Source organism: Chroicocephalus ridibundus, chromosome 6, assembly GCF_963924245.1.
Source record: "Chroicocephalus ridibundus chromosome 6, bChrRid1.1, whole genome shotgun sequence".
In the NCBI taxonomy this organism is placed as follows: domain Eukaryota; kingdom Metazoa; phylum Chordata; class Aves; order Charadriiformes; family Laridae; genus Chroicocephalus; species Chroicocephalus ridibundus.
Window position 1 is genome coordinate 54,153,975 of NC_086289.1, and position 10,848 is coordinate 54,164,822.

The following is a 10,848-nucleotide window of genomic DNA, read 5'->3' on the forward strand; positions in this document are numbered from 1 at the left end:
AGAGATCCTGGCAAGAACACACATATTAAGTGAAGCATCACTAATAGCTCACTAGCTGGCACCAGATAGAGAACTAGGTGCCCTCAGAGTTCAGATTTTGGCTTCGTTGCCTTTTTGTTCAGACTCCTCTTTTATCATATTAGCCACGCATAAAGTGGGTAGAATATTACTACTACCTTGCAGCAACAATGCAAAGCTGAACCAGAGCTTCAGAAATGAAAGATGCAATGAATAAATGATATATTAATAATAAATACACCTAAGTTTTATTGTTGGCCTTAAGGAAGTAGCAGGAGGTCCAAGATTCAAGAGCAGTATTCGTAATACGTGATTTTCCATAACCAGATTTGTTCTGTGATGAAGGTAAGACGCAAACATACAGACGCACAGAAGGGGTTTAACAATGCTAGTACTGGCCCTGATCCCATTTCCATTCCCATGTAAAAGCCCTACTTGATAGGACTGGGGCAAAGGCAGTTGTAAATGTGTTTAAATGCGTATATACATATGTGTGTATGTATATGTGCAAGCATATATGGAGAGAGATGTGTATAAGTACATATATGTGTACGTGTGGAAAAATATAGATACATAGCTAGATACATATACCTGGTTGGTATGACTGAAATGAAAGAAAGGAACCGTGCAAGATCATCCCTCCACAGAGAAGGACATTAGTTATTACTCTTGATTATCTCAACACAGTAACTTGCTGTGGATCTAGTAACTCCTGTTGAGTGGATCAGAGCTACTGCGACTTCTCCTGATTTTACATGCAGCTACTTTTAACAAATTGATACTCTGCAGCTCACATAGGTGGCCTTCACAACAGTTAATTAAACCTAACCACTACTACATAAGTGCATAAGGAGATAAAGTTTTGTCTTCCCTCGTCCTTGTGGTTTTGTCTTGCTTGTTGCTAGTGTCCTTATTCTGTGCTTTAAAAATATGCAAAGTGTGATATAGGCTCCTGCAGCTCTTTATGAACTGGTATTGAATGGTCTTATAGGGAATAGTAATTGGAATTTTAACTTACAGTGCAAATATGTCATTTATTTCCTTTGAAGCTGCAAAGGTCCCTCAAGTATAATGGGTTTTATACTATATTTTCATGCACGCATAGCATTTTCCTTAGGTCTTGATGTTGCATTTGAAAAAAAGAAAACCTAATGAAAAGGCAGGATTTTTTAAATTATTATTATTTGCCAGAAAGATATAGTAGTTTGAAGAGCTCACTGTTAGATCTTTGGCTGCTAACTTCAGTGGAAAATTAGATATTGCATAAGAAAGCATCCACAATTTCCTGTTCTTCAAGAAAAAAAAAAAAAGAATTCCTTGTTTCATTCTTTGTCTATCTATACGGTGTATGCAGAACGCCCTGAATACTCTTCTGCTTCTCCCACGTCTCTGATTTTCCCATATTCCTCTGAAGCAATTATCTGCAAGTAGAAAACAAGATTATATTAAAGTACAGAAGAGATACATGTATTTATTATTTTGGGGAAAGGATTTAGTTAGTGTCTGTTTTCAAAAGAACTTACCACTTACAGATGCATTTTCAAAGCAGTGAAATTGTCTCATCTATGTTAAGCTTTGGAAAGCCTAAGTACTTATTTTAGAGGCAAAATGGAAATTGAGCTCTTTAAAAGAAACTTACATGGAAGGCAATCAATTGTCTGGTGGCAAACATTACAGTGATTAATGTAATATATAGCCATTAGGTTCTGGCAGGTGGTCATTTAGGGAAAGAGTTTCAGATATGACCACTGGATTTACAATCCCACATCCTATTAAAAGTCATTTTGCATTTGGGTTCCAAGGTAATTTTGAAAAATCTCCTTCTAAAGGTTTTATTGACAAAGATGAAAAGTTAAAAAGCAACAAACCCATCATTAGAATTATCACTGTTTCTGTGGTTGGCAGTCTCAGGTGACAAGTTAAGGAACACAGAGGCCATTGGCATTTGTGGCAGGCCACCGTGAAGAGCTGCAGGCTGCTGCTGTTGTTGAGAAGAAGGGGTAGGGGAGCACCTCTTCCAAGAGTGGTAGTACTGGGAGCAACTACTACAAGGATTGCAGAATTCCAGCGTTTTCCCTTCCTGGTTTTCTAACTGTACCCTTAGTGCTTCTCATTCCTCCTCCCATGGCAGACACAGCCAAATCCTTTGTCTCCGGGGCAACAAATTTTTGCCTACTCTGTTGAAAGTCTCCATTTCATCCTTAGAGGATTCCTTGCTGCTTGCCTTGTGGCACAGTTTTGTATGGTTTGCCAGGGCTGTTTAATGCAGCAGTTTGGTTGGCAAGGCAGCATTCAGTTTCTGTCATTCATCTAGGATCTTACACAACCTCAACACATACTAAAAAATATTCCCTTATTGTTCATTCCCTTACCCAGGGTAGTTCAGTGTAATTCCTTCAATTGAACACCTTTTGCCAGTTTAGATGTTCATGGGTAATGAGGGTAATGTGCCTTCTTCCTAGTTGCTGCTGGAGAAGTGCATCTTCCAAGTCTTGTATCGTCTGTCAGCCCTGTGCAGATACATTGGATGCCTTTGGGCACTTCCTGAGGCATTAGGAGCATGTATCAAGACAACTGTATTGAACTCTTGGGCAAAGAGATCATGCCATCTGCAGCAGATTCTATGATCGTGTAACAAGGATATAGTGGTACTTCCACAGTGTTTCGCACACTGACAAATTGCAGAAATTGAGGAAGCTGTGATTCAGCTGTAAGCCGACAATCATGCTATTGAGCTAAGAAGGGAGAAGTTCCCTCACTTCTAAAAGCACAAAGACTACAGATTTCTGTTTTGCTTATGAGAGCTGCGTACAGACATGGCAAATCTGCTTGTAACATTAAATAACACCCTGTGATTGAATAACCTTTTTTGTGGGATTTGATATTTCGGGGTATCAGTGGCATGGCATCAGCTTTAGTTCAAAGAATGAAACTTTCCGTCACCTTCCTCCTCTTCATACCTTGGTGCCTGGGCTCCTGTGACCTCTCACAGCCATCACGGTTACATTCTCTCATAGACTTGGTAACTGTTACACACGAAGAATGATATTGCTCTGACTAAATCTCCTACTTAAAATCCAATGCCATATTTTCTTTTAAATAAAGTCCTTCCAAGCTTTCTGTATAGTATAACTGGTAGAGTAAAATAGTCTGATACTATGCAAAAGGAACAGAGTTAATTATTTTTTAAAAGAAGATTTATAAAAGTCTGTCATATATGCTGTCTCATTTTCTTTTGCTATGAAACTCTCTACTTCTGCAAATTACAGAACAATTTCAGAAGAAAAATCAATATAGCGTTCCAAAATGTTAGCTTGAAAAAAAAAAAAAAAAAGAAAATACTCCACTCAGTGTTTTAAGTATAGGAAGTGGAGCAGTCCAGGAAGATGTCATTTGTCGTTAAAACCCATGAGGTGAGTGGGATGTCTGAATGCTGTTTCAAAGTTAAGACTTTTACTCTCTAAATGTGACAAGGGACAAGAGGCCTGGAAAGGGGCAGCTCTTGCTGCAATTGGTGTAGGAAAAGGCTGTGAAATGCGGTTGCAAGCAGAGAATAGCACCTACCTTTTTCATGGAAGCCATCTGCGTTTTATGCACTGCAGCTCCTCAATACACCCTTTACTGAAAATTTATCAAGGAGAAAGCATGAATTAAGTATGTATTTTTTAAGCTAGGCATGAAGAACTAAAGGTGACTTCAGCAAGAGATTTGGGATACCTAAGGGGTGTTAAAGTGAATTCATTAAATGTCTTAACTTTTGACACTTTTTTGAATACCTTCCTACTCCTTTTAAGTTTTATCTTTGCAACTCTGTTCCTCCTCTTCTAATACCACAGTAAAGGAGACTTGGGACCAAAGGTGTCAAAGAATAATCTTAATTATCTGTTCTGTTTGTTTCCTCTCTTTTAACGATTGCCACCTGTTCTAGCATGAAAGCTTTTGCATCTTACTCTTCTTATTGTTACTCCGTGTTTAGAGAGATTAGTGCAAAAGCAGTCTCAGTCCTGAAGTAATATGGATTACAGTGACTTGCCTGATGTAATCATGACACAGCATCCCTGCTAGAAAAAATGAGAAACATTCTATGTAGGTCAGCAGTTGCAAACTGAGCTAGAAAGAACAATGTATGGAAAAATCCAGTCTAACTTTTAGTATCACTTATCTAGGTAAAGAAATAGCAATATTCCATTTAAGCAGTCCCCTTCATAAATATGTGGGGTAAAAAACAATTGTGGAGACAAGAAAGTTAGGGCAACTTTATAAAGTATAGGAAGAATCTGCAATACCTTACAGATCTCACTCCATTCTTCTTAACAACTTGCATTGACAGCATGGACTTTAAAAAGATATTCTGTATTTGGATCCAGATTATGTACCTCAAGGTTCTACAGCTGTATTTTGCTTAGCTGGTCAGCTAGTTGTGTCTGGACAATGTTACCAGGACCAATACGAGCAACTTCATAAAACTCTACCTCAAAGAAATCCACATGTTCTGTGGGACAAGTCCAGTAAATCTGTGAAGAGACAAAAATCTGTAGTACACAATTACGTACTCTTTATTTTCGCTCATTTTCAGTTTTGCTTTTTTGGAAGGCCCCTGTTTGGCAGATTTTAATTTTGAAATGCCAATGCAGCTAAAATTCCAACGATAGCATGAATTATATGTGGAAGATGTGCAATTTGTGGTCTTACTTGGAAAACGCTAAGCTTCCTCCTGGGAATGTCATAGTACCCTCTTCTAACGCGCTAAAAGCAATTCAGGCTGACAGCAGTCAGCACTTTGCAATGTGCACTTGGGGTCTTACGCAACTGGCATCCTGATCTTGTTAGCATCTATGAAATGTATGATAAGGAAAATTACATGGATATGATGTTGTCACATTGAAGGTCAAGACCAGGATCGAATTATTTGATCTAACATACAGATATTTAAAAACAAACACGGTACATCTATTTCTTTCTGCATTGGACCTTTCCATGTAACGTATTTATATCACATACATAATATAACAACCCTATTGACTGCAGTAGTAATGCGATACAAATCAATTTATGCTTCAGTTTATCTCAAAAGGCAAGTTTGAAATGCATTGTCTCCTACAAATAAAGTATCTGAACTGACATTGTAGTTTTATTTACTCAAACTCCTATGGGTTCAGACTCTCTAATGGCCTGAAGATATAATGGTTTCTTGTGTGTATTTAGAATGTATTGATGTCTTACTTCAGCAGGCCTCAGGTAAACAGCAGTCTGGTATATAACAACAAGTTCTAGGACTGGTACGGATTCATTGTCTATAGGTTCTAGACTTGAAAAGTTAAAAACCTGATATTTTCTTTCTTTTCTTGCATTTTCACAAGCTGAATCCTGGTACGCACACACACTTCATTACTCTGTGTAGGATGATGGGGAGGGTTTAGAGCTTGGTCATCTGACAATGTCTTTAGGCAGAACACCTAAATCAAACACGGAATTTAAATATGTGCTTCGGAACGATGTTGCTTGCTTGGATTTCTGAGTACTTGAATGCCTTGGAACCATTATCTCTGGGTTAAAAGAATACAGATATTTTTCTGCTTTACTTTCTGTCTGCTTTATTCCACTAAGGGATGGGACAAGTCCCTGTAAAGTGGAGAAAAGTTCATCAAAGCTGAGTTGAAGTTTTCTTCAGGGATCTTCTCTTACATGTGGACTAGATTGGAAAATGGAAGGAGTCGCATTTTCTATTTCTTTCACTAAGCGGTGTGCAGATTGCAGAAACACTTGGCTTTCCTCCTTAAGAGCCTGTTTAGAGTATTGAATAAGGCCATCCGTATGTGATAGCTGATTGGACGTATCATTTAGGTATTCTGAAATTTCTTTCTGTTTTTTAAGTTCAACATTTTCAAGCAACTCCATCATCTTTCTTTTCTAGTTCTTGAAGAACCATACGTAATTTTAAGAATCCATTTCTGATCTCCTTCCTTTTGGTGTCCTTAAAGGTCTCGAAAATCTTTTTTAACAGGATAACTTCCATTAGATCATTATCAACTCCTTCACATACTGTAAAAAAAAAAAAATCAGGTCAGATGTTCCAAATTCATATTAAAATGTAGTGTTTACAAGAGGCAGAATGATAGATTTTAGCTTAAAAAAATCTGGGTTTCGTAAAACATGGGACAAGAATAAGGATTCTGGTATTTTTCTCCCGTATCTGCTGCTGGTAAGCCCTGAAGAAGGTTGTTTGGGTTAAAATGTTCATATTCGGGTGTATAAAATTTGGCAGTTAATTGCTACTTTTTATTATTTCCCCAATCACTCAAGTTTATCTCGCCCAAAATGGGCTTGATAATTTTTACTTCATTACGTAGGAAGTCCTGAAGCTTAATTTGTTGGAGCTCTATATTATCTTTGAAAATTTACTTCACCAGTATGAAGTTAAAATAATGTCAGCAAATATGCCTGCATAGCCCACATTATGTCTGTGGCTGATGGTACGTTCCTCTGATGGCCTTTATGTGAAGGTGTGATTAACTCTTCTGACACTAAAATTGTGAACTATGAAGGAAAAAAATCAAAAATAGTAAATAGTAAATCCCAGCGGCATTCAGCTAATTTAGGAAACAATCTCACACTACGAAATATTCTACATCACTTATTTTCTCAAACTTAAAACTCTTTCAAAATTGAGAATTTAATGCTTCCAGCTGTTTCTCATTGTGCATGGTTCACTTTTACCTTTCTGAATGTTATTTTCCATGCAACTTCCATGCATGTTGTTTTCCATGCAACCCCTACATTTGTGAAGTTATACGCAAAGATCAAAATTAAAAGAAATTCGTAAAATCCTAGTCTGTGTTCAGCCCTTTGTTGCTATGGATCAAGTCTTAGTTAAAAGGAGTGACGTGGCTGTGTTGCTGTGTTACCTCAGAAAAACGTGAGCGCTTTGCCTCTTAGTCAGCATGCGCATAAGCATTCAGTCCATGACTGAAGGGGGACAATTCATAACTTGCCTGCAGGAGAAGAAGCAGTTCATCTTGAAACATATATTTCTGACTAAAAAATAATCACTATTTTATTCTGCAGATGTAATTGGTGTTTATTTCATGCTGTGTCCTGCAGCATGAAATGAAGGTTCTCCTCCCTAGTTGTACATTTCCGTTCCCATCCCATGTACAGATCCTTCATTCTCTAATAGTTGGCTCATGATGCCACAATTACGGGCTTGTTGCTTTTTCTTCCTACAGGGGGAACAGGCCACCTTTCTGGCTCTTGTGCTTTGCAGAGAATTAACATAGCTTGTCAACCGTATGTTCAAGTTTCTTTCTCAAGGAGGCATGGGGAAGTGTGAGAAGCAGCAGAAATATGAATCTTTTCTAAATTTTGCAATTGTATCAAAGAGGGAAGCTGCCTACCTTGAACATGCAACTGCCAAGGAAATATTCTCGTGGTCATTGTGCAGTGAGTTCCTGCAGAACCCACAGGTCGGTTCGTGGTCATCCAGACAGTATTCAGATAGGTCTGAGTTGCTGTGGAGTAAGCAGTGCCACTCATGATCTTCTGTATGTGCTTTGGTGAAAATGTGGTCTTGAGCACCATTCTTGCTATGATTTAAATGCAGACATTCATTACAATTATTTATTCCACGTGTTCTACATCTTTTGCTTGCCACTTTTCTCTCCCTGCAAGTTTCAAAGTAGACTGGTCTTTCACTGTGGTCAAATCTCCACCTCAGAAAGCTGTGTCTGCGCATATATTTCAGCTGAATTTTGTTTATGTTAGGGGAGGCAATGTGCTTTGCTACACACTGGGCATACAATGACGTTAAGTCTTCAGTTACTTCAGCTTTGGTCTTGCTTTTAGTTACGCACTTCTCACAAATGATTGTGCGGCACCATAAGTGGGTGGAGAAACAATTGCTTACACAGTGGACAGGCAAACTGGTCACGGAAAGTGTGTCTGGAGACCTTCCTTTCTGGTGTAAGGACAGATGCATTATTTCTAGTTCTAAATCTTAACACGGTATCTTTTGACCTACATAAGATGGGGTCAAACAAAAATATCTAAATATTAGGATATCATCTAAGACACTAATTTATAACATGAGTGGTTCTGCTTTGCATACCATAATTAATTATTTATTCTGACTGGATCTTTTATTTAAACAGTTGGTTATCACTATCAAGAATGCATTTTTTTACCTTTTCTTTTTCATAATTATTTCAATATATGTCGAATACTGTTGCTAAGAACAACAATAAACAGACATCTCAGTCATTGTAGGTCTGTATGAATTTGTTGACTTATTGCTGATGGACAAATGAAAAGAAGAATACAGTTTGGTGTTTGGTTTGGTATAAAATGAAACATATTTTGACTCCTTTTCTTGTTTGATTATTTTTCAAAACAGGAACAATAACTAACTAGACTGAAGAAAAGCATGGGCAATTCAAATTAAACCCTTTTTTTATTTCAGAGGGTGTGCTTTCTTTTACAACAATTTTGGTAATGTTTTCACAGTATTTTCTTTTTAATGAAATCTTAAGACAATAAATGTCAAAATGTTTTTCTTTTGCATTTTCAAGATGGACTATTTCCTCAAGAAAGTAGCACAACTAAATGTTTCATCATTTCCAAAAAAGTATTGAAAACACTTCTTAACATAACAACACATATTTACATATGACCATTCTAATTTTTAGTCATTTAAGAAATCACTCACCTCTGAATTATTTCTTGTTTCTAGAATTAAGTTTATTCTTAGTGTTAGTAGCAGCCTTATTATCACAGATTCTTTATATTAATTGCAAAGACTTTTAAATAGGGGTTCTTTTTAATTATTATTATTTCATTTTAGAAGAAGACTGATTTTTTAGGATATGCTAATGCCTGTTCTCTTCAAATCTTGATAGTCCTAAAAAAACATAATAAACTAAAGAGAACAGAATCTTCTAATGCTGTCGTGATTCCTTCTGGTCTTCAAAGTTTACCTAGATAGGAATTAACAGGGCATTTCCAGAGGTCCTGTCAATTCCTCTTGGATTGGTACTATTCTAGTCTGGAGTTCTTCCGATAACTTAATTTCTGTCGTCCCGTCCTGTCCCCCCGCCCCAGTATGTAGCATTTCTATAGTTAATAATCATCCCCTTGCCTTCTGGTTTCCAGTTTTATCTTCTAAGACTGTTACTATGCCTTCTTTCCATTCTCTGTGTGGCATTTCTTGAGCCTTTACTATTATTTGACTCCTTTTTGTCTTATTCTGAATGTAACTGCTTCCTTCCACTTCCATTTAACAGCAAGTTTACTGCTCTCTGTTTTACTCCAATTTTCCTTGTATTGGAAATTTTCCATGTATTCCCTTGTCTGCAGCCCCCTTGCTACACATTCCTGTTTTCCTCCTTGTTTTAACATTCTCTGAATATGTTCCTTCTTGTCGCTACATAGGCTTTTACACTGTGAGAATGCATATGCATATATTAACCATTCATGGATTTTGTCTGGAAATCAGGTTGTCCTAATTACAAGCACAGTGGTGTTCTGGAGTAGTCTTTGCCCCGGCCAGAGTAATGAGTGTAAGATTTCATTATTATCAAGATAAAACTACTTTTTCTGTTTCTCAGAAGAATGATATCCTGTGGTTATTTGAAATAGCTCCAACTTGCCAACAGATCGTGTGTTTCAAAGTGCAACACATCTATTAAGACATAACTGAAATTAGAAAAAACAAGCCCCAAGAAATTTGAAGAGCCCTTAATTCCACTTACTGAACAGGTTCCTGGTGTTCTTGACTGATGTGGTTCATGGGCAGAGCTTCTGCAGCACTTGCTTTCGTAATACTGACATGCTGAGTTCTCTCCACCGCAGCAGCAGCATTTGCAGCCTGGGTCATTTAAACAAGAGCAGCAGCACCGCCAGCAATTTGCATGCTCTGCGCATGAGCAATGGCAGCATGGGCAAGGTTTGTCTTCATATGGATGTGGGAAACAGCTGCAGTTCGGCTCACTGGCAAACAAGAAGTGCCAATACAAGCTTTCTGCTTGGGCAAGTCAGGTAATGGCAGTTTGAGCAGCACTGCCAGGTCGAACAGAGATGCCCATTTTCATCCCTCTGTCAGATACTTGGAAGAAAGTTCACCAGTCCTTTCAGTTTCTCTGCACACTACAGTAACTGAGCTCCAAAAAGGCACGAGCTCTGCCTGTTGGGTCAAGCTCTGTGCTGTGGCAATGAGCTTCTTTCTAATCAGAAAGTGATGTCGCAGTGAGATATTCGAATAGGGACACAGGCAGAATTTTATGCACAGGAACCTGATATAGTGATTACGTCGTCTATACATCACAATAACTATAATCGTTCTTCCTGAATTCCTTGAAAACATTTACCTCCCTCTTCATTAATTGCATGGCCGGTTTATACACTTCGATTAGATACCCTAAGGCCACTATCTCATTAGGACCACAGACTTCATAGGCATTTTGTCAGCTCAGCTGGGTGCTGTAAGCAAACTCCCTGAATCAGGCCCTAATCAGCAGCAGTGAGAGTTTTGCATCAGGCCTCTATAATACTTTAAGCATAACTAGCACACATGAAAGAACCTTACACTTCAGATGCATCTCGAAGCATATCCTTGTAACTGTCTTAATTATTTTAAGCCCTTGTCTGCCACTGTTTATGCTCTTGAATGACATATGGCATTTGTTCCCCAAGGCCTGAAGAAAAGAACTAGACTTGGATCGTAGGTTCAGTGTTATTGCTCATGTGCTGCGGACCTGCCTCTTCCCACTGAGTCCGAGTGTGTTTCTTGCCCTTCCTTTAAGCTTGCCACTCTCCTATAAGTGACATAGCAGACATATT

At 38.1% G+C, this 10,848-nt stretch overlaps 1 protein-coding gene across 1 annotated transcript; it reads right to left on the minus strand.

Moving 5' to 3' along the window:
* Positions 1-1,355: 1,355 nt before the first annotated feature.
* On the minus strand, positions 1,356-10,397 carry TRIM42 (tripartite motif containing 42). Its single transcript, XM_063339856.1, is given in 14 exon segments — positions 1,356-1,439; positions 4,305-4,532; positions 5,242-5,391; positions 5,394-5,435; positions 5,437-5,922; positions 5,924-6,051; positions 6,426-6,434; positions 7,369-7,780; positions 7,782-7,822; positions 7,825-7,877; positions 7,879-8,023; positions 9,758-10,026; positions 10,028-10,104; positions 10,377-10,397. Coding segments are annotated over 14 exon segments (2,145 nt in total).
* Between the last annotated feature and the right edge of the window lie 451 nt (positions 10,398-10,848).